Raw genomic sequence first — 25400 nt, 5'->3', positions numbered from 1 at the left:
TTTTTTTTTAATTATTGTTTCTGTGGCCAAGTGGGTTATCCCCTGCTTTTGTAAAACATACAGGCTAGCAAACCATTATGGAAGTTATAGTTATATAAAAACTTGGGACCATAGTTAATCGCTGCACACTGCATTATAATTATAATCAAGAACACTATTTAAATAGATAAGGTAAAAAAACAGATAATCAGGAGAATACCAAGATACTTTTGGCTACCCCATTTAATCTCCATTTAAACACAGTGATAAGACAGTAGTGAACTACCCCGAATTTAAAGAATATTCCAGGTATATATTATGTGTTCTAGATCTATCTATCTATCTATCTATCTGTCTGTCTGTCTGTCTGTCTGCCTGTCTCTGCCTGTCTGTCTCTGCCTGCCTGTCTGTCCTTGTGTTCATATGTCTACCTGTCTTTCTATCATCTGTCTGGTGTCTCTATCTGTCCCTCTATCTGTTAATACAGCACATATAGAGAGCAAGTTCTAATTGTTTCCTAAATGTTGAGTGCCTGGACATACATCATTATATATAGTCTAACCAATTGGTTTTCTCTTTTTCAGCTATTGTGAGAATGGGCAGATGCACTGTAGTTCCAATGCTCTAGGTGCCCATTTTACTGATGATTTTTTTATGGAGTCATCAGCAAGAGGTTAGTAACATTTCCATAGAAAATGTATTTCATCCTTTAGAAAAAAAACAACAACTTAGTGTTGTACTTTAAATGAATTGCAGAGTATTAGTCAGGATGTAACATATTGCAGGCTTAATGTCATTATTAATATGAAGTATAGGGTGCCTTTTATATCTGAGTCCATAGTAATTTTAGAAAAATCCAAACATTTGCAGACAGGACATTTATCTAGATTTACATTAAAATGCATTGGGCTTTTTTCCAATCTTGTAATTATGTATCTGCCATAAGCTGTCATTGTTAACAGCAAGTAGTTATAAGTGGCTGCTAATTATCAACTACCTTAAACGTTTGTCACTTTTTAAAAAACTTTTTGGCCACCAATAACATATGCTCACAAAGATACTGACCACTTGCAGATTAGCTGCTTGCTGGTAAAACACAGGAACACACACAGTGTTGTCACCAGTTGTTCGTTTGTACCAGGGTAATTTCTACCATGCAGCACATGAACACATAATGTAAGTTGTAACCATAGCAACCACAGCAAAAACAAAAGCCTACCCCTGTGCACTCTATACACTGTATGTACTTCACCCTGTGATTGGCCTTTGCAGGAGATGGCAACATTAAAGTATAATTTTGTGCTATGCCTAAGGCATATCTAAGTAATTTCAAAGGTTCATGTCTACTATGTGAATTGTTCATTTAAATGAAACATGTACTTTATTTGTATAAAGAAAATGTTATGTTGTATCATGTGTCTGTCCTTTCCTTTCTTATATTGTATTTTGATATGGTTTAATATGCTTTAATATGCTCTTTACTATTTCAAAGTAAAGCAATGTAGCTAACATTCATTTTTAATTTAGAATATATAGGGAGATAGCTGAAAGGGACACTCCAGACCCCTAAAGCACTTCAGCTCGATTAAAAGTTTTATGTGTGAAGAGTGTGTTCTATTTATTTCATTTTTCAAAATTGCAGATTTCAATAGAAATTTACACTTCTATAAATTAATCTGGTTACACCCCCTTGGCGTTTAAGCAGACAACAGGTAATGTTACTTCCTAGTTTGACGAGCTCAGTGGAGCTAAACTCAAGAGGCAGGAATTACTCAGAGCACCTGCCTTCTCATTGAGCTGCATTGGGGAGTCTGTGATTGAACAGCCACAGAAAGTCTGGGCGGAGTTAGAAGAGGAGGGATTGCAAAAGCAGAACGGCAACATTTGCAAGGTTTTTTCGATATACCTCAGTGCAACAATGCATAATTAAATGCATGCAAGATTTCATTTGGGGTATGCCTATTAAATCGTCATTTTTATTTATTTTTTATTTGGATAGTGGAGTATCCCTTTAACTTCCTTTCACCAGGCCAGAGGTTGATGTTACATTTTGAGGGTCAGCAACAGCCATTAAACAGAAGCCACGCGATTGGAATTCAATCAGAAACCAGTAACTAAGTAGGGGTTAGTTGTTCTCAGTGAATAAAAGTCTTGTGCATATGGTTTCTGACAAATCTGTGTAGAGCCATACAGAAGTGTAACTGACCAAAGGTTCTTCAAAATGAAACGGTTACATCCGTCACCATGAACACTTCAGTGATTTCAAGTGGTCATGGTGTCTATATCTGCAGCAGCTAGCTTTGAAACACTGCATGTATGCAGGCTAACCTCTCTGCCTTTAGTACTGTAATTGGAAAGTCATTAGCCAGCCCAGAACAAGAGTTCCAGGCTGGCTTATGTCAATTCTGTGCAAATATCGATGCATAACTGCTCATTAATTTAGCGTACACTGGAGAGCTGAAGCTCTTAGCAAAGCAATGAGCATGAGGATCAGCATGCTCTACATAAGTTGGATATCGTAAGTTTGCCATTAATGAAGAGCAGGGCCTGGGAAGACAAGATAGAAGTGCAAATGGTTTGCCCCATTACCGGGGATGGGGCCAGGGTATTCCTAAAATAATAATTACTGTAGGTGGTTATTGTGGTTATGATGGTTGGAGAAACCTTGAGTAAGGGAGATTTTAGTTTTGAGGAAGGTCAACAAAGTTAACAAATTTAAGCACATTTTTTTTTTTGATAATCAGTGCCCCAGATGTGATATGATAACATTATACAAAAATATGTATGACAATACAAACCATTGTCTGGAAATCTATTGATAAATAGGACTATATATAGGACACAAGGTCACCCATTTAGAGATGGGATTTAGTCAAAAGCAAAGATAACGGTTCTTTACAGTAAAAACAATTACAATGTGGAATTCTCTGCCTGAAGAGGTTGTTCTATCACACTCTCTACAGAGTTTTAAGTGACATCTAGATGAATTCTTACAAAAACGTAATATTTAGGAATATATTATTCAATATGCGGGACAATAGATTCTTGATTCAAGGAGAGATCTGACTGCCATTCTGTAGTTTCATAGTTTCATAGTTACATAGCTGAAAAAGAGACTTGTGTCCATCAAGTTCAGCCTTCCTCACATTTGTTTTTTGCTGTTGATCCAAAAGAAGGCAAAAAACCTAGTTTGAAGGGCTTCCAATTTTGCAACAAGCTAGGAAAAAAAATCCTTCTTGACCCCAGAATGGCAGTCAGATTTATCCTTGGATCAAGCAGTTATTACCCTACATTGAAAGATTATATCCTTGAATATTCTGTTGTTGCAAGTATGCATCTAGTAGCTGTATGGACTCTGATAAAACCACTTCTTAGTGTGAAGGATTTTTTTCCCAAATTTGATGCAAAATTGTTTTCATTAAATGTTTGTTAAGCAGTTGAGAGACTTTTACAGAAAAAAAAACATTAGGTTAGCAAGCAACAAGAAAATGTAGAAACAGTTATGCAAACAGCTATCATACAACTGAGTTAACTACCATTTCATGCATAAAAAAATGAATTAAGAAATAATGAACCAAGGTGGATAATAATTGAAATCTAGCTTAGTATTGCCTCTCTCCGTGTGCCTCAACAAAGATCAAGCGAAGTGTGCTTGTGTAGTTAGATGCAATATTGGAAAACACTTAAAACAGTTTTTCTATGCTTGTCTTCTTTTGGATCAACATCAGAAATAGATGTGGGAAAAGCTGAACATGATGGATGTTTTCAGCCTATTTAACATGATGAATGAGCATGTTTACTTGCTTCATGATTTGGAATTCCACCCGTGGCACCAAAAAAAGAGATGATGGATATAACTACTAAATTGTAATACTATTTTACAGATCAATAGAAAAATGTAGGAGCAGTAATAATTAATATATATATATATATATATATATATATATATATATATATATATATAATGGCAGTCAGATCTCTCATTGGATCAAGAATCTATTGTCCCACATATTGTATATTATATTCTTAAATATTACGTTTTTGCAAGAATTCATCTAGTCGTCACTTAAAACTCTGTACAGAGTGTGATAGAACCACCTCTTCAGACAGAGAATTCCACATATTTATTGTTTTTACTGTAAAGAACCCTTACCTTAGCTTTTGACTAAATCCCATCTCTAAATTGGTGACCTTGCGTCCTTTGTATAGTCCAATTTATCAATAGATTTCCAGACAATGATTTGTATTGGCCTAGAATATATTTGTATAATGTTGTCATATATATGTGTGAGTGAGATTATATATATATATAATACAAAAAATCCTGCACTCCTACTGAACAAAAAGATGCATTATATACTACCTGGCGCTCTGCCCCACTTAGATAAAAGCCCATAAATAGCAAGCACTCCAGGAAGATCCAAAAGAAGGTTTTTCTTTATTGGTTTTCAAGTAATTTCCATAAGTAAAAATCAATGTTTTAGTTCTATATTGAGAACTTTCATTAGGACATAAAAGTAAGTTTTAGGCTAAATGTGAAAAAATTAATATATAAATAAAACAAAGTTTCTAATGATTTAGTGAGTCACCCCTTCTTTAAACCCCTTAAGGACACATGACGTGTGTGACATGTTATGATTCCCTTTTATTCCAGAAGTTTGGTCCTTAAGGGGTTAAAGGGGCACTCCAGGCACCCACGCCACTTCTGCCCATTGGAGTGGTCTGGGTGCCAACTCCCATCACCCTCAATCCTTTTTATAAACTGCAATAATTACCTTGCAGGGTTAAGTCCTCCTCTAGTGGCTGTCTATCAGACAGCTACTAGAAGGACTTCCTTGTTCTTAAAACACGAAAAGTGTTTTAAATGATGCTGGACGTCCTCACGCTATGCATGAGGACCTCCAGCATCACCAGACTCCCCATAGGAAAGCATTGAATAATGCTTTCCTATGGGGAGGTTTGTGCGCGCATGCGTGCATGTGCATTAGGTCTCCCCTACTGGCTGACGGCGGGGAAAGAGCGTGGGCGTGCATTACTCAGCGCCGAGGGACATAGGCACTTGATTCAGGTAAGTGACTGAAGGTGTTTTTAACATAGATGGATAAAACAGCAATTTTGTGTACCGCTTTTGCAGAGGTACATATAATAAATGACGTGAATTTACACAACTTTAATGTAAAAATATAATCATGCAGCTTCATAAAGATTCCAAAAGAAACTAAGCACCACTATAGCTCATTACAAAGATTATGGTGCTATAATGCTGTAGGAGCGGTCTTTCGGTTTTTAGCTGTGGAGGAAGTGGAAGGGAGTGTCTCGCAGCAACAACACCTCAGTCATGAAGTGGTAGACCACACTTACACTGTGTGCTCAAGTGATCAAGAGATCATCTGTCACTAACTATAACCTTCCAAGTTGCCTCTGGAAGCAATGTCAGCAGAAATATGCATAAAGAACTTCATGAAATGGGTTACCATGGCTGAGCCACTGTACACATGCCTCACATAAACATGCCACAATGCCACGTGTTGGCTGGAGTGGTGCAAAGCATGCCACTAAGGGACTCTAAAGCAGTTGAAATGTGTACTCTGGAGTCTGGCAGCCTGGTGGAAGAAACTGTGTGTGGTAGATGCCAGGAGAATGCTACCTACTAAAATGCATAGCGCCTACTGTAAAGTTTACCACAGGAGGGATAGGATAACTGTCTGGGCTGTTTTTCAGGGTTTGGACTATGCCCCTAAGTTCCTTTCAAGGGTAACCTTAATGCTAAAATGTATTTTAGACAAGTGGGGGCTTCCAACTTTGTAAAAACTGTTTGCTCAATACCATTTCCTGTTCCAGTATGCCTGTGCCCCTGTTCGCAAAGCATTGTCCATAAAGACAAGTTTGAAAAAGTGACATTTTAATGGCCTGCATAGAGCCCTTACTTTAGTGCCATTGCATGCACACCTTTGGAATGAATTGGAATGTCAATTGTAAGCTAGACCTACAAATCAGTGCCTGACGTTACAAATGCTCTTTTGGCTGCATGGGCACAATTTCTACAGATGGAATTCAAAATACCTTCACAGAATTGTGACACCTGTTATAGATGCATGGGGGTTTTCTGGCTTCCTTGACCTCGGCTTTCCCTTTGACCATTCTCTATCTCTAGCGTATTAGTCCGGCCATTCTAAGGTCCGGTTTACGCTCTGTCCTTTTATTTCCTTTCCTTTTTTATGTATATGTTTACATAGTTTCTGCGTGTTGGACCACACTAGCAGCCGTGACAATAGAATATATAGACATCTTCGGCAATTGTTGGCCAGACAACATCTCAGAGCAATAGTGCAGAATATATATGCTACAATTTAAAAGTAAGATTCCAGTTGTCACAACACATCACTGCTAAATATTTATATGTTTTTGTCAGCATTGTCCCTTGATATACTGGGCCTACATGGGAAGCTCACGCATTCTCAGCTGTTAGAAAGTAGTCACTCGGGGTCATTGACCGGAAAGTGGAAAATTGATTAATGCTTTTATTTTAATGTTATTCTTATTTAGGATAACTAAGAGTTTATTATTATTATTATTATTATTATTATTATTACTATTTTATCTATTTTATCTATTATTCTTTATTTTAATGGCACTGTTGCTTAATATTTGTCAATGAAAATCTATTTGAACTATTTGATTCAAATCCAAAACATGCAGGAAGTTGAAGGTTGAATAATAAAAACTGAGTCGTCTGGAACCATGCTGAGACTTTGTAGCTCTGGTTTTCTCATAGACACTTATAAAATGAAGAATAAAAATACATTTTTACTAAGGTTTTATTAAGGAATGCAATTATTTACAATAGGTCAAAATAAAATATTAGAATTGCACAGATACATTAGCATGTTTCAGATACAGAAGCAGTGTGGCACTCAAAGGAATACTTACACATATATTTATATAAATTAGAAAAATTGTTACTAAATACTGGCCCATACTATTATTAGTTATAGTTATTATTAGTTATAACAATAGTATGGGCCAGTATTTAGTAACAATCTTTCTAATTTTTCTAATTTTGTAGTTATCTGTACTATATTTGCACACAAATGGTACTCCATTCATTTAATTTTTCTTCTTATATTTATATTTTAAGAACTGTTTTCTTTCGATTCCTTTTACTTCCATCCTAGATTTCTCAAGTTTTAGTTCTTCATAACCTTTTTCCATAAAATCTTGTTTGATTTTAATGACTGGCCATGGTGAAAAGTGGCAACTCTCCCTTTCTATAAAGCTGTTTTCATCCACAGTCTTAAAATGATTTTGAGTTTTGATAAGGCCTTCTTCAATATAAATATGTAAATCTAAGAGTATTACTTCTTTTGTGCTCCAATTACTCGTCAACTGGATACCCCATGTGTTATTATTCAGGTGATGGAGAAAATTAATAAGATCTTCTTCTTTTTCTTCCCATATGAAAAAATATCATCTATGCATCGGCCATAGGTGACCAAGTTTTCCACCCAGCTATGTTTGCCATATATAAAAAAAATCTTTCCCAATGGGCCATTGAGTGTGATACTAAAAGATAAAATCACGGTGATATAGCAGCTTAAGAGCACAATATTAAGACATACCACTAATAATTAATTACCACTAATATATTAGCACTAGTACATTATCTGTTATATAATACACAAAGTAACTAAAGTTTTCTCACCTTAATAAGATATTTAGATAAAAAAAAGTGAATTGCAACCTATACATGGCTTGAAATATTTGAGTCTCCCGTTCCCTCCCTGATTGTTAAGCAGCCATCCATGCTTCTGTAAAGTGCAGTACGAGATGGGGAACATATTTTAGAGAACTTCATCATGAGTCAGATTGACAGATGTCCCAGAAGAGAAATTACTATCTCCATCTGGTGTAGATTGGAAACAGCACAATGCCTGGGAACAATTCATAGGGATTTTAAATATTCCTAAATGACATCTAATGTTTTACATAATCATTGTAAATGAAATCTTAGATTAACCTTTTAAACTCTTGTTTACTTTATCTTGGGTTATGAACTCATTAAATAAATCAAAACATTTAAACTTTGCTGTAGTATTTAACTAGATTAAAGCATATTTAAATAGATACTCTGCTTGTAACTATGCAAGTACTGTACTATATCTACAATAGTCCAGTGCTGGTTCCTGGCCACTGATTCTTTTGTATCATAGCCCATGCTTTTTTATTTGTTTGTTGTTTTTTCCCAAAAAAATATTTTTCCTTTAACAATATCAATTGCTAAGGGTATAAGCATAAATGCAGTAGGAAGTGGGAACTCTGGGATAGTTGTGGAACATGCTTTCTTGAGCTTCTATGCCCAAGAAGGACCCCACAATGTCCAACTTGAGATATGCAGGTGATGCATAATCATATTTTTGTTTGTATTTGCATTGTACAGTACATATTTGCATTTATCAAACTCACATTTCACTTTTAATTTGCCCATTAGATTTCTAGTTTACACACCCTTGAACATGCTATTCTGTTATTAACAATATATTAATACCTCTATTATATACATATGTAATTATTAACTTTTGTATAAGATCTTGATTATGACTTAATTAAATTGATTTATTTTTATTTGCAGTGAAAAGAAGTTTACTCTGCAATCCCCCCCTGGAAAAAATAATATGTTCAGCTAACAACCCAAAAGCCACAGGGATGGAATGTGCCAAAACCTGCCAAAACTATGACCATGACTGCATAAGCTATGGTTGTATATCGGGTTGCATGTGCCCCAGGGGAAGGGTAAGGAACTCATCTGTATTCATTAAAACTTTTACCTGCATGTATTCTAAGAAATTTCATGTTGACCTTAAGCTGCACTGTCACTTTTAGCAAGAGGAGCAATTAGGCATTATCATTTGCTTAACCCCTTAAGGACACATGACATGTGTGACATGTTATGATTCCCTTTTATTCCAAAAGTTAAGGGGTTAAAGGATCACTATAGTGTCAGGAAAACAAACTCGTTTTCCTGGCACTATAGTGTTAATAGGTTCCCCCCACCCTCATGGCCCCCCTCCTGCCAGGCTGAAGGGGGAGGAATGGGTTAAACACTCACCTTTCTCCAGCGCCGGGCTCCCTCGGTGCTGGGGACTCTCCTCATCCTTCCGACGTCATTGGCTGAATGCGCATGCGAGGCAAGAGCCGCGCGCGCATTCAGTCAGTCCGTAGGAAAGCATTACTCAATACTTTCCTATGGACGCTGGCATCTTCTCACTGTGAAAATCACAGTGAGAAGCGCAGAAGCGCCTCTAGCGGCTGTCAATGAGACAGCCACTAGAGGCTGGATTAACCCTATTGTAAACATAGCAGTTTGAAGCTGCTATGTTTACAGCAGGCAGGGTTAACCCTAGATGGACCTGGCACCCAGACCACTTCATTAAGCTGAAGTGGTCTGGGTGCCTATAGTGGTCCTTTAAGTTGTCCTTCCATGGTGCCACCATCTTATTGCTGCCATACATTTTTGGCTCCTAGCAAGGTCATCTGCCAGGAACCTCCATCACCAATTTACACACATGCACACATGAGAATACAAAAGTTTGATCAATGGAGGATTTGAGGATCCATAGGAAACCCCACACATTAACAGTAAGGCGCCATAGACATTGCACAATGTGCGTGGAATGTATACTGGAATATACATAAATGGAGAAGATCAAATAAGTACATTTGCATTAGGTATGGCATATATATGAAATGCATAAGGTATGGCATAAAGACTAGGCAAATAACAAATCAAGGAGCCTATATACATACAGGAATAGAAAAAATGATTATATGTATATATATTCCAACAACTTCCAACCAATTAGTACATATCCACAAAAATCCATTAGTCCGTTAGGGCAGTAGAATGTTGCAGAACTGCTGGCTGGAATTTAATAGATTAAATAGAGAAGTGCAGAATTAAAGATTTATTTTCCTCAACCATATGCATTTACTTAGGGCACCGCATGGATGTTATTTCTACCGGTATTAACCTATTCAACAATACAATCAAGTTCTACAGCAGAATCATACCATATGTTACTGACTAGCAAAACACATAGTAAGAAGCAGATGATGTAGCGAGGCGGGAGTCAAAGTATTTCTGCACCCATGTTTTCATTACATTTGGATCATCCTTGGGGAATCTATAAATCGCTTTTAAAAAAAACTTTTTTTTATCACCTTAACATTGGGAAAGGTCAATAAGCAGTGCCCAAATGTGGTAATTTCACAGATGAGTGGAATAAATTAATGGCATTTCCTCTTTTCTGGATCAATAAAATGTAATATATTTCAGAGTTTAACATGATGTATTTTCTTTAGCCCTGAAACTAAAATGTTTTCGTTCAAGCAATGATTTGCACTGAGAATTTAAAGTTTCACACTATAGAGAAGGATACTTACTCTTTAATAGTACGACACCATTGGATATAAATAACAAAAATGGTTTGAAATGTTGGACTTTTGGAAAAAGGCAGTCTTGGGAATCTTTTTAAAGAGTAGAATTTGGCCCCTGCATTATGGTGTGTCTGGGCACACATTGTACACTATTTGCACACACCTATGTGTCTATAGAGTTCAGGCTATTTGAACATCATGACAAACATGTAAGACTTTATTCATTTGCTATAGGATGTTTACTGTGCATTTTTAATGTAATTTTTTTATTTTTTATTGAGCTATTCTGAGAATACTGCCACTTAGCACTTTCATTTGAAGACAAAGGACACTCTGCTGTTACTTGTCTTGCTTTGTTTTACTATACAGGATTCACATCCGGAAAGCCACAACTTTCCAATCAGAAGAGCCATCATAGCCATGTGCTATTTCAAATATGTAGTCCCATGCCTCCCAAGTGTCCCTATTTAGGAGGCACAGTCTCTATTTTGAGCTCAAATCCCTCTTTTCTTACCTAAGGACCATCTTTTCTAGAAGCTTAATATTGTTTGTGTGTATAACAGTGCTTAACAGCAATAATACTCACAGTAATGCATCTTTAAACTGGAATAAAGTTAATTCACATTTTTCTTGTTCTAAATTAGATTTTAGTTGCATACATTGTAATTAGAATGTCACCTAAAATTTCCCAGAATGGCTCTCCCTCTGGACACACTCATAGTTATAACCCCAATTCAAGTGTCCTCTTTGTCCGTTTGAAATGTTGGGAGCCATATAGTCCACATACATACTATGGTGGATACTGCATGCATATTTTAAAAAAAGTGTAGTTTACTCATGCACCTTCTTACATGCAAACTACATAAATAATAAAGCTACATATAAATTACCAAAACAACCAAATAAATAGATGGAGCCTGGCTTCATTCAGGCCTTCCTTGCTCACCATTCATACTACTGGTACATCATTGTTAACTAAGCATACCTATACTTTGTACCTGTTTAGCTATTAATGCAGCAACTAGATTCAGGAAAGTTTAAATTTATGAACACTGGTCCTGGCTATTAATAAAGCATTTTTGTATTATAGCTACATTTTATGGTTTCTTTTCATGCCAATAGAAGTATATTTAAAAAAAACCAAAAAAGGTTTTTCTACACAGTGTGACTGAAACAATGTATAGATTGTCTGAGCTTCACCCACCAAAGAATGAACATACCTTTCACTGGTTTAATATGGCTCCTTTGTCTACTGAATTAGAGTAAATCTCAGATAATTAAAGTTTTTCTCCCTTCCTACTGACAGATGGAATTAATCCAATGTGCGTACAGTACAAGTGACAAGTGATTTATGTTTCCAAGAAGGTTAATTTAAAGTCACATCTGGTTTTCTGTGAGGTCTTGCCTTTACCCACTTTTACAGACAGGTTGTCTGAAGCACAGATCGGTCAGCAGACTTTCTAAAGTCGCAAACTTGCTCAGCTCAAACACTGAAACCTATCGGCCATGCCTTGACTGTAGAATTGAACTTCAACATAAGAAATATCTATTTTCATCCAGTTATGTTTATTAAATACACACATTTTCTCCAATGATTCTTTGCAATTTAACAAAGGCTCTCTTAAAGCTGTAAATACGCATTCAGTTATTTTCAGTTAAATCCCTTTGTTATCCCTTGGCACACATCTCTGCATGTGACTTACACAGCCTTCCTAAACACTTCCTGTAAAGAGTCACCTAATGTTTACACTTCCTTTATTGCAAATTAGGTTTAATTTAGATTTTCTAATCTCCTGCACTGTTAATAGCTTGCTAGACCATGCGGGAGCCTCCTGTATGTAATTATAGTTCAAGTTACAGAGTAGGAGACATCTAAAGTAAGTAACATCTGATTGAAAATGAAACCATTTCTTTTTTTCATGCAGACTGTGTCAGTAACAGCCAAGGGAGGTGTGGCTAGGGCTGCATGCAGAGGTGTAACTAGAAACCACCAGGCACCAGTGCAAAAATTGCTCTGGTACCCCCCATATGTATCTTATTCTCCCCAGCCCCTCCTATGTGTCTCATTCTCATCCTCAGCCCCTCCATGTGTTTAATTTCCTTTCCCCAGCCTCTTCATGTGGCTCATTACCGTCCCTCCTCCCCCAGTCACTCCTTGTATCTCATTACATAGAAACATAGAATGTGACGGAAGATAAGAACCATTCGGCCCATCTAGTCTGTCTAATTTTCTAAATACTTTCATTATAGCTAGGATAGCCTTATGCCTATCCCATGCATGCTTAAACTCCTTCACTGTCTTAACCTCTACCACTTCAGCTGGAAGGCTATTCCATGCATCCACTACCCTCTCAGTAAAGTAATACTTCCTGATATTATTTTTAAACCTTTGCCCCTCTAATTTAATCTAATGTGGTAGTTTTTCTTATTTTAAATATAGTCTCCTCCTTTACTGTGTTGATTCCCTTTATGTATTTAAATGTTTCTATTATATCATCCCTGTCTCGTCTTTTCTCCAAGCTATACATGTTAAGATCATTTAACCTTTCCTTGTAAGTTTTATCCTGCAATCCATGAACCAGTTTTGTAGCCCTTCTCTGAACTCTCTCTAAAGTATCAATATCCTTCTGGAGATACAGTCTTCAGTACTGCGTACAATACTCCAAGTGAGGTCTCACCAGTGTTCTGTACAATGGCATGAGCACTTCCCTCTGTCTACTGCTAATACTTCTCCCTATACAACCAAGCATTCTGCTAGCATTTCCTGCTGCTCTATTACATTGTCTGCCTACCTTTAAGTCATCAGAAATAATCACCCATAAATCCCTTTCCTCAGATGTTGAGGTTAGGACTCTTTCAAATATTCTGTACTCTGCCCTTGGGTTTTTACGTCCAAGATGCATTATCTTGCACTTATCCACATTAAATGTCAGTTGCCACAACTCTGACCATTTTTCTAGTTTACCTAAATCATTTGCCATTGGCTTATCCCTCCTGGGACATCAACCCTGTTACAGATCTTAGTATCATCAGCAAAAAGACATACCTTACCATCAAGACCTTCTGCAATACCACTAATAAAAATATTAAAGAGAATAGGTCCAAGTACAGATCCGAGAGGTACCCCAAGACCATGTTTTGAATATACTCCATTGACTACAACCCTTTGTTGCCTGTCACTTAGCCACTGCCTTACCCATTCAACTGTATTGGAATCCAAACTTAAAGATTGCAATTTATTGATAAACCTTCTATGTGCAACAGTGTCAAAACCCTTACTGAAATCTAGGTAAGCAATGTCTACTGCACCACCCTGATCTATTATTTCAGTTACCCAATCAAAAACATCAATAAGATTAGTTTGACATGATCTCCTTGACGTAAACCCATGTTGTCTCTGATCTTGAAATCCATCTAATGTTAGATTTTCAGCAATCCTGTCCTTTAGAGAGAGGAGAAGGAATAAGGGTGTGCCTAAAACAAGTGGAAAATAAAATAATATAAAAGATGTTGAAAATTATTGGAGAGTAATAGCAGCGGTACCTAATAGTCCGAATATAAATAGTCCAAATATGCAGGTGGTAGTCCTAGTAGTACATACAATGGTATGTAAAGTCCCAGATGTATATCAGCAACTTGAAAATGGATATGTGGAAAAAACAGAAGAGAAAGAAAACTCTAATGGTGTAGTATGAACAATAAATAATATTGTGTAGATAATAGTAGAACTACTCACAAATCCTGTCCTTTAACATGGTTTCCATTACTTTCCCCACTACTGAAGTAAGACTTACTGGCCTATAGTTGCCGGACTCTTCCCTACTACCTTTCTTGTGAATGGGCACAACATTTGTTAACTTCCAATCTTCTGGGACTACTCCTGTTAACACTAAGCTCTTTTAATAACTTTGGGTGTATTCCATCAGGCCCCATTGACTTATTTGTCTTGACAGTTGAAATAGAACCTCTTCCTCTGTAAACTCACATGTAACAAATTACTAATTTGTCCTGTTTACTAACTGAGGCCCCTTTACTTAATTTTCATCTGTAAATACTGAACAAAAATATTCATTGATGCAGTCAGCTAGACATTTATCCTCTTCTAAATACCTTCCCTCTTTTGTTTTTAATCTAACTAATCCTTGTTTTACTTTCCTTTTCTCATTTATGTATCTAAAAAAAATTGTCCCCTTTTTTACTGAATGTGCTGTTTTCTCTTCTGTGTGTGATTTGAAAGCTCTTATAACTTGCTTAGCCTCTTGATGCCTAATCGTATAGATCTGTCTATCTTCCTCACTCTGGATTTTTGTTTTTTACTATTTTGGCATCAGTGGTTTCTTAACCCCTTAAAAACACAGCTTCTGGAATAAAAGGGAATCATGATGGAATATTTTCGTCATGTGTCCTTAAGGGGTTAATGGCTTCTTAATTTTTTTGCTTTTACTGACTAGCCTAATGCAATATTCTCCCAGCCCCTCCATGTGTCTCATCCCCCCACCCCCAGCACATCTCTGTGTCCCTCCCCCAATACCTGCTCACTTCAGTACCCGGTCTGTCAGGAAGTGCTCTATTCTTAACCACTTCCTGTCAGACTGCAGTTGCTTGGCCATGCTACATACATTGACAGGAGAGGAGCAGCATAGTGCTCTCCTCTTGCTGGTAACACAGCAACCGCGTGCTCCAGGGCAGTGCGGCGATGCCCTTGCCCTAAAGTTATGCCAACACTCGGTTGCAGGAGTCGACAGGGCGGCTGGGCTCTCTGGAGTGACAGGCCTTTTTTGAAAGATATTTTAAGCCTGAAATTTAGTTGTCATTTCTTTTGCTTGTGAGAGAATTTTCTCTATATATGTGATATTTCATATATATATATATATATATATATATATATATATATATATATATATATATATATATATATATATATATAATTTTGATAAATATAGATCAACTGAAATAGTATAACATTTTAATATACATAACAATTTAAGATTTTGGATTATGGACTGATCAATAAGTGTAAATGTACTATTGGCACTGCATGTGATTTAAATTGAAATACACTACACTCACAGACTAACTGGCCAACTGGGCACTGGCTTCATTCATTGAATTCCAGGTGAAACTGAGAGGTTTCTTGTGTAGCTAAACTCCAGGTAACCCATCAGTCAAATTGTGTAAGGACAACTTGAATTAGAAGTTCAATTCTCATTTTTTAAAAGTTTATTACATTTTTTGAACATTAATGATATTTTTTTTTTGTATATTTTATGTATATTGATTTTTAAAGTTTTTTTTTTTTTTTTTAAATCTAGCTGAGCAGCCATGTTAGGTCTTACTATACTCTTACCTGATCAACTGCTCAACCTAACTTACCTACTGTGGTGAGTGCTCTATGTGAACCTGCAGGCAAGTTAGATTGAGCTTAACATGGCTGCTCTCAAAAAAAAAAAGGAGTCAAATCAATATTTATAATTGAAAAAAGTTTCAATAAATGGAGTAAAAATCTAAATTTTGATGACAGCTGTCCTTTAACCCCTTAAGGACCAAACTTCTGGAATAAAAGGGAATCATGACATGTCACACGTCATGTGTCCTTAAGGGGTTAAATCATGGGCATTCAGTTCGACTAAACCTGAGAGGCGTGACATTTTCTGAGCAAAACATAACAATTACAAACTTAAATAAACACTAATTAAGGATTACTAAAAAGCATATAATTGATACACATATAAAAATATGCTAGACTACACAAAATGATGTTTATTGGCAAATATGGGTTGAGATGACATGTTGATAGATTTTACTGGGTGAGTCATGTATTCCTTAAGGTTTGTATGTATTGTTGGCCACTAGGTGGCAGTAAAGGTCAATAAACATCTTGACATCCTAAATACTCATTATTTCCTACTGTTAAATTATGTAATACACTCACCTAGGCTCTGCATTACGTGATTTATGACAAATCTCACGTGAGTGCTTTAAGATTAAATGCTTGGGAGGAGAATTCCTGTGGATTTTCTACATGATTTGCAGCTTCTGTCCATTGTATCATATTTGTTCACACAGTAATATATAAATGTTGTATATATTGTCGATATATATAGACAAACAGACAGACAGACAGATCAGTTTATTTGTTAAAATAAAAATTCTTGAATATTAACCATTTTAGACCAAAACATCTGGAAGAAGTTGGAGAATCTTTGTAGTTACTCTATTTTGGCCTTAGACTTTCAAGTTTTTGGGGCAATTCTCCACATCCTAGTGTAACAGATGAACTCCACTTTGTTATTAATATTGTACTATTTATTATCAATACTATAAAAATTCAGTTTGTGGCAGCTTGTAATGAAATATCTATATATCTTTAATTTAATCTTTTCCTTCATAGGTTCAACACAAAACAAAGTGCGTAGTGCCAGAACGATGCCCATGCTTCCATGCAGGGAATGAGTATGCTCCTGGTGAATCAGTGCAAATTGATTGTAATACGTGGTAAGGAAAAAGCAACAAATATAATCAAACCAAATTATTATATTTTAGCACTCAAGCCAGTGGTTCCTTAACTGTTTTTAAAAGGTACCCAGAAAATCTACAGGGCAATTGCTTGGGGTCCTATTCCTCAATTTATTCAATATGACTAAAAGAAATTCTAAGAAAAACAACTTAATTAGCCTTTTCTTGTTGTCAGAAGGTTCTCCATCACTTTGGAAAGCACAGCTGCTACAATAAAAAAACCTTACTGTGACAAGTTGTCTGGAGCCTGACGGACATCAGCTAATAGTTATTACTAATTGGAGACCCAGGGGTTAAGAGCTACTGACTTAAATATTTAGATACAAATCCCCCCAGATGAAGAAAATTCAACACATTTGGATTGTGGAGTTCATTCTAATGCTCTTTGCAGATCCAACTGAAACATTTACAATATTTTACTGTACAGAAGAGTAGCTGTTTGTATATTATTTCATTTTTATATGTAGTAGTTGTTTTAATTATAATTTTAGCTATGTTTTATAATTGCTAATGAGGCATTTCTGAGCTTAGGTGGTTTAAATCATACTGAACTGAAAATTAAATGGCACAATTTAGGCTTAAATAGCCAGTTTGTGATTATAGCCTCGATTTAATAAGCTTTCCAAAGGATTTGATAAAGTAATTTAATCCAAATAATTTATCTGCAAAATATCCAAAGTCTTTAATGGTGACTTCTGTATATAACTCATTTGGAAAGTGTTTCTAACAATATTGAATCATTCGCAAAGCTTATTGAATCAAGCCTTAGTTAGAGAATTATGCTAAATCAGTACATTGGAACTTGTACTTTAAAATCACCTTTGCAAATAAAATTTGCAAACCAACTTTTCAATTCACTATAATTTGGTGTTTACTGAAAAGAGTATATTGTTTGTTTTATATATTAGTTTTCTCTCTAATTAGACGATTACTTGATATAAAAAATTACTTATTTTTAACTCAGACAAGTGGTATCCATACTCAATTATCAACTGAATAGAGTTGCCAGGTTCTTATGAATATCTGAGTTGCTAAGTAAGAGGTAACGCCAGGCACGAACACAACTTGTATACACTTCAACTTTTGATCTAAATATTTAGCTGTATTTATTTCAGTTTTGTATATTCTTTATGTAAAATAAAGAGACACTATAGCCACAAGAACAATAACAGCTTATTGTATTTGTTCTGGTGTCAATACCATGTCCCTGCAGCCTTTTTCCTCTAACCACTGACATTTCAAAGAAAAAGCAGTGTTAACATTTCCTTGGGATACATCCACTGGCCACTCTTCAGACAGCCACCAGAGGTGCTTCCTAGGGCAGTGCTGCACAGTGTGCAGCACTGACATTCAGTGTCTCCACCCTCTGCGTGGAGACACTGAACTTTCCTCATAGAGATGCATTGATTCTATGAGGAGATGCTGTTTGGCCAAGTCAGTGTTTGTTCCCGCCCCCTTTCTCCAACTTTCTCCATTTTCTCAACTGCCCCATTCTAAAATACTTCCTTCCTGCTGGTTGAGGTATGTGTGCACAGCTCCCTTTCTGCCCCTCCCCTCTAACTTGATTGTACATCTAAATTGTTGTACATGTGATCAGGTCATCAGGAGCTGATAATATGCTGATAATTTAGCTACAAATCCCAGGCAACTCTTTTGTGAGTAAATCTGAGGCTGCGCATGCACAGCTAGGCCGCCAGTCCCTCTACACTTTAACCCTTTCAGTGCCGGGTGAACATGTCCAAATGTTCATAATCTGTAGACAAGAATAAACTATTTCTTATTGGCCAAAGTAAATCCTGAAGTAGGTGTAGCTCAAGTATGATGATGCAATGTGTGGGAGTTTCAACAAAACAAATAAATTTAAAAATGAGCATCTATTATTTACAATTGATTAATATGGATTGGATATTTTGCATATTTTTAATATTTTCTATATAATGCTTTAAAGAAGAATAGTATAACTTTGATATAGGGCTGCCAGAATTATAAACTAAATGAGCCTCAGCCTGCTTAATGGCTTGTAAATGAACAGTAGAACTTGTTCTAGATCATGTGCAGCAGTCAAGCATCCATGGGAAATATAGCTGTTGACACCTTTTCAGTGGCCTAGCCCTAGCACACATAACGACAACATTTAAAATGTATCGGAGGGTCTCAGGACCCACACATTGCGAGAGAGGGTGTGCATCTGGCCCCTGGCAGTGCATCCCATATGGACCTGTAGAAGAAGTAAGCAATATGTTACTGGTTGAGGATAATGCAAATTGATCTCTGTAACCAACACAGGAGACGCCTGTTGGCCAAGCGATAACTATAAGCTATCCTTTCTATACTGCCTACCTTTATATACTGAAATCTACCCAATAAATCAAACACTATTTCCAATGTGCTTTAAACAATATTTTACTTTAGAGAAATACCTTATTTGTGAGGAGTTATTTTTAGTTTTCTAACTATTAAATATGCATTATATTATTCTGGAACTAATTGAGCGTTACGGGAGATAAAGTCCAGGGAAGCTGGAAAGCCAAAGGTTTGCTATTATTGTGTCAATAAATGAATCACTACGACACAAAAAAAGAATGACAGACCAATGAGGAATTTTACCCCACCATCCTTAATGTTTTTAACTAATCAATAGACTAGAATGAGTTCCCAGTAAGTCATTTTTTCATTTGTTGTTGAACTGCTAAGGATTGAGAATGATGAAAGCTGCTCTTCAACCAAAGATGTACTTTGCTCCCCCTCCTTTCCACTCGGCTTAGTTGTGCAGCTCCCGGCCAGATGTGAACACCTGCAAGCTGAAATACATTAAAGGTGTTATGTTTGGCATGTGTGGATATAGCCAAGTGGTGTGATTGCAGTCTTTTCCTTGTGATTTCTGGGAGGCCTGGGTTCAGAACTAATATTCTATTTGAGGTAGTTATAATTGCAATATGTAGACATCTCTGCAAGTTCCGATATCACAGTGCTAACAAAACCATTTTATTTATATATGTGTTTATTTATGTTAATATTTAATGTTTACATCTTTCCTGACTATCTAACCAGGGTATAGCTCATTAGACGGAAGGAAATGTGAGCACACCAAAATCTTAAACCAAAAAAATGTATCACCCCACCCTCCAAGAACATGATGCACCAAATACCTCATAGGCCTGTGGTGGCTTCATTGTGTTAACTCTAAAAATAAGGTTCATGTTTTCTCACAATGCAGTCTTTAAATCATACACCAAACTAAAGTTATGGGAACATTTTGCATGTATAGCAATGTCAATGCACTTAAATGTGAGTATTTAAACGCAGCACATCCTTATAACTCCCCTTGACTGAGAATAATGTGAGGGCGCTGTCTGGTTTCCAGATCAGGACAGTTTTGCTGTTCTCATACAGCCGTTCTGCAGTGGGAGGAAGTGACTACACATCGCTTTATCCCAGCGCATGCACAGAGTAGTGCAGGGGCTAGAAGGAACCATGAAGAAACCATCAAGCTTCAATGGTTCCCAGGGGGGGGAAGGTACCTTAACACACACAAATGGTATCAAACAGGAGGAAGGCTAAGATGTGCATGTTATTCATTTGTTTGTGTGGGTGGCATTTTGTACCTGGATGTGGCAGTATGTGTATATGTGCATGGAAATGTGTGTAGCTTTGTGTGGTAGTGCATGAATCATTGTGTATCTGTATCTGATTGTGTGTGTGACTGTGTACGAGTCTGTTTTGTGTGACTGTGTACGGTGTATATCTTTGTGTGAGGAAATATGTACGTAACTGTACATGTGTGTGGCCGTATGTGTATCTGTGTTCTTGAGCCCAAGGGAAAACATGATGAAATCGAACACTAACAAAGATGTGGAAATATGTCATGACATATTCCTTCCTCTCTATCCATAAACAGTGTGCTGCTGATGCTTTCCAGGATCTCGATGTAAGCATAGCCATATATAAGCACAACCAAAAAACAAACAAGAGTCCAGGGCATATACAAGCACATGTTGCACAGCCAGATTGCAATGTAATCCCACCAAAATACTACTTAATAGTGGGTGTGCAAGTTCTTTTTTTCAGCACCCCAATCTGACAGTCACCTGCGGGGTTCAATCTCCCCCTATGTTACCACTATACTACTAATCTTTTTTTTTAACCTTTTATTTATAAGTGGTTGCTGTAAATGCAGCTGCCCAAATTTTACAGGTTTTAAGCTGTTTGCAATGAACAAAGCAGTAGAAATAGCTCAGCACAACACATGCTTCAGGTGGTTTCCCCAAATTCAACTGAAAATGCAACTTAGAATGACTTCTCCAGTCTCAAAATTATTCAACCCCTTCATTGCAAACAGCTTTAGGACTTAGTCGAGCACTTTTTTGCTGTTATGGGGTTGAATAATTTTGAGACTAGAGAAGTCACTATAAATTTTATTTTCAGTCAAAGTTGGGGAAATCACTTGAAGCATTTGTTGTGTTTAGCTATTTCAATTGCTTTTGTTTGATTAGTTCATTGCAAACAGCTGACATTATGTCAATTTTCATAAGAAACCTGATTTTCAGTTGGGGTTGAATAATTTTGATTACAACTGTATAAAAAACGAAAAACAAATTAATGATTAATATCCACTTGCCCCATTTACCAACCATAGAGATCAAGACACATCTGCACACAACATTACACACAAATGCAACCATACAAGCATTGGGAAATGGTAGATCCCTTGTTGGCAAATATTGATCTAATTTTGTCTATCTCTGCTCTAAAATGGTGCCCTATAAAAAGTCCACCACTATGTAGCACGCCTTGTGGCATTCTGGTGGATCCTGTGTTACAACAATTAACCTAAAGGGGTGTGGGGGAGCCTTAGCTTACATAGGGCCCTCGTTGACAAGTGGGCCCTACTACGTCTAGTAACTTTACACAACACAGCTCAGAATGTAGTACCACTGGATTAAATAACCATATGTATACATTCCAACCCTTACAAGTCATTAATTACTGTGGGAGTGCAGTACATCTATGGGTACCAAATTATTAAAGGCACTACTATAATTTAAAAAAAAAGATATTAAATTACTTTTTTAAGCAGATGCATATTTAAATCATTTTAAGAAAACGAAGAATTCTAAAGTAGATTTGTTTACTTACATTAAACGTATGCTCTTTGGCACAATAATCTTATACACATTAGTTTTACTAAATTTTACAAGGAAACGTCCAAGAATTACATAGTTGTACAATTTTCCCTTTACTCCAATAATCCCCGAAGGTCACTGAAATAATGTTACTTTCAATACAGCTAGCTTGTATAGGCCAAATACAATCTATTATCAGTGTAAGATTGCACTTCTGGTTTCTAGAGTAAATAGCAACGATTGCCTTTATTCCAAATGTAATACTAACATGGAAATACTTTAGCAGCAAATACCTCTGAAAATGCAGTTCTACATTGTCAGATATTGTATGTGACGATAAACTGGTATTCTGGGTAAAACAACTGCTCAATATCTGCTGACATATACACAAAATTAAGACCACTGACAAGTGAAGTGCATAACATTGATTATATTGTTACAATAGCATCCTGCATTTCATGTGAATTGTATTCTTTTACAAATCAGCTCTACTAGTTATCTAGTAAGTAGAAACCTCTTTGCTTTGTCTTGATGGCTGGGTCAACAGCCAGATTGAATCCAAGTGGCTCTAGACATGACATCAAATCCGGCCCTCTAATCCATTTGGTGCAGAAACATGTTTTCCAATGTACCATGATCAGCCACAACATGAAAACCACTGACAGGTGAACGGAATAACATAGATTATATTGTTACTATGAAAGTGGTGGGATATATTAGGCAGCAAGTGAACAGTCAGTACTTGCATTTCATGTGTTAGAAGCAGGAAAAATGGGAAAGCAAAAAAATCTGAGTGACTTTGACAAGGCCGAATAGTAATAGTTAGATGACTGGGTCAGAGCATCTCCCCAAGTCTTGCGGGGTGTTCCCAGTATGCAGTGGTTCGTACCTACCAAAGTGGTGTAAGGCAGGACATCCAGTGCACGGCATCAAAGGCTTATTAATTCACGTGGGAAGTGAAAGCTAGCACGTCGTGTCCGATCATGATGAAGAGTTACTGTAACCAAAGTTGCTGAACACCTTAAAGGGATCCTATAGTGCCAAAAAAAAGAAAGCCATTTTCCTGGTACTATGGGGTTGTTAGGTCCCCTGCTGCATGGCTAAGGGGTTAAAACCTCTTCAGCCACTTACCTGAATCCAGCGCCAATGTCCCTCGGTGCTCGGTCAGGCTCCGCCCCAATTCGAAACTTAAAGGATCTGCTGATAATGTCTTAGTGCCAGATATGACAGGTTGGTGCCAGATGTTCAGAAGTCTTGTGGAGTCCATGCCTTACAATAAGAGCCATTTTAGCAGCACGAGGGAGACCTACACGATATTAGGCAGGTAGTTTTAATGTTGTGGCTGATCAGAGTGATAGTATTACTTAAAAGTTTACTATTTTTTCTGACTTTCAAATTGATACAATTGTACAATCATATTGGTTTTCATCTAAACCATTGTAGGAATGATTATGGTACCAGGGTGCCCTGATGTTGTCTTACAATTCTAAGTATACACATATTTCTTTTTGTGCACAATTTATTTAAGAGCGAGACACAGGAGTGCTGAAATTTATTTAGTGGGCTATGCATAAAACAGTGCGATGTGGGGAGCTGACAACTAAATTAAAGGATTTAACCCAAAAGAGACAATGTAGAAATGTTATCATAGAATTGCTTCTGTAGATCATTTAGGTATTTCTATCATTTAGATGTCTTTCCTCTGTGAGTGATCTATTTATTCAATCAAGCGTTCAAAGTTACAAATACTCTGTATTTTCTTTTCAGTGTTTGCCAAAACAGAAAATGGCAATGTACAAAGAATGTGTGTGATGCCACCTGTTCATCAATTGGAATCGCAAATTATATAACATTTGATGGTTTAAAATACTCTTTTCCTGGTGATTGCCAATATGTATTGGCACAGGTAAGATTATGCTGACCTTTTCATAGATATAATCTTGCAATATTAATATACTGTACATGTAATTAAATGTATTCACTAACTACATTCATTTATGGCAATTGGATATTCATCTTAGCAATCAAGTAATCAAAAACAGCTGATGCCTAAACAACAAAATGCATTATTTAACGCATTCTAAAGAGAATACACTGGCTAAAAAATTGTTTTGAATTGTAAAGGAAATTTATCCTATAAACCTCTATATGTTTCCCCCAATCCAGCACTCGGTTTCAGCCTCCTGAGAAATAAACGTAAATGTTTGACTACCCCCTCCCCTTTCTTTCTCCTGTGTTAGTACCTTATACACACCAAAGTTTTTGCTACATCCTGGTAGCCAGGAAGGGTGGAGGAGGGAAGGCATTGAGCACCTAGATTACACTATATAAATTCTTTGCAGCAGTACATTGTATGGAACAGATGCTTGATATAACTGTATTTTTAGTATGGAAACACTTTGCCCACAAAAAGACCCCTTACCCTTTAATGTTAAAAATGGGAGGGGGAAACCATATTAATTTTTACAATTTTGCATATAATAAGTTTTAGATATTAAGTGCAGCTAAGGAAAAAGAACTCAGGATAGATTCATGTTTCAGTGTGATCAATACCTCATATTTCTAGGATCTAAATATATTTTTAGTAGTTAACTCTAACCCTACACTAACCCTACAACCAACCCTATGCTTACATTAACTCTAACCATACACTTACTATAACCTTACCCTTACCCTTATCCTAACACTATATCCATGTCCTTATGGTAACGGTAACACTAACCCTAACTCAGAGCATTACATCTGCTGATGTCAGTATTAACACCAGCAGAGGACTTTCCCTCTTATTGCTGTGGCTCCTACATACTGTCCCTACCTATCACATAATGATAGAAGCTGGCACTGTCACTATTGGCAGGGAGTATGCAGGAATATCATAAAAGTGTATATTCAAACCATGGGGGTCTCAGTCTGTTGGGAGGTAAGCTGAGAATCCCTGCAGATAAGTGTGATCACACAGCCAAAAGGTTTTAAATGAATTTAAAGGGCTGTATGCATTGCTCAAATTGAGCATTGCACACAGCTCATCTGTACGTCTGGGTCCACTACATATAACCGTAGCTGACTGAGGGGATCCCCATGTGTTGAGTGAAAGCTGGGTTTCTCTGGTGTAAAATGCAAGGATGTTCCATGCCATCCTAACAGTGTTAAAGACCACTTTTTTAAGGACAGCATGGTAAGTCTTAATGGTGTTAAAGGAATACTATAACTTTTGGGATAACAACCATGTATTCATTGAGATGAAGCGGTCTGAGTGACTGTAATGTCCCTTTAAGGAGTTTTCATTTTGGTAGAATCTGCATTCACAGAAATAAAATGTAATCAAATACCCAGCAGTGTATTTAACTA

General features: G+C 36.7%; 1 protein-coding gene across 1 annotated transcript in view; it reads left to right on the top strand.

The window, feature by feature from the left end:
• The window catches only part of VWF (von Willebrand factor), a 180074-nt gene that overhangs the window by 64981 nt on the left and 89693 nt on the right, over nt 1-25400 (top strand). Inside the window, exons 17-20 of the mRNA XM_063447819.1 lie at nt 564-652; nt 8609-8769; nt 16805-16908; nt 23820-23958. Of these exons, the coding sequence (XP_063303889.1) occupies nt 564-652; nt 8609-8769; nt 16805-16908; nt 23820-23958 (493 nt within the window). The remainder of the gene's footprint in view (nt 1-563; nt 653-8608; nt 8770-16804; nt 16909-23819; nt 23959-25400) is intronic.

This window comes from Pelobates fuscus, chromosome 3 (genome assembly GCF_036172605.1).
Source record: "Pelobates fuscus isolate aPelFus1 chromosome 3, aPelFus1.pri, whole genome shotgun sequence".
NCBI classification, from domain to species: Eukaryota; Metazoa; Chordata; class Amphibia; order Anura; family Pelobatidae; genus Pelobates; species Pelobates fuscus.
This window is presented reverse-complemented; position numbering and strand designations above follow the sequence as displayed.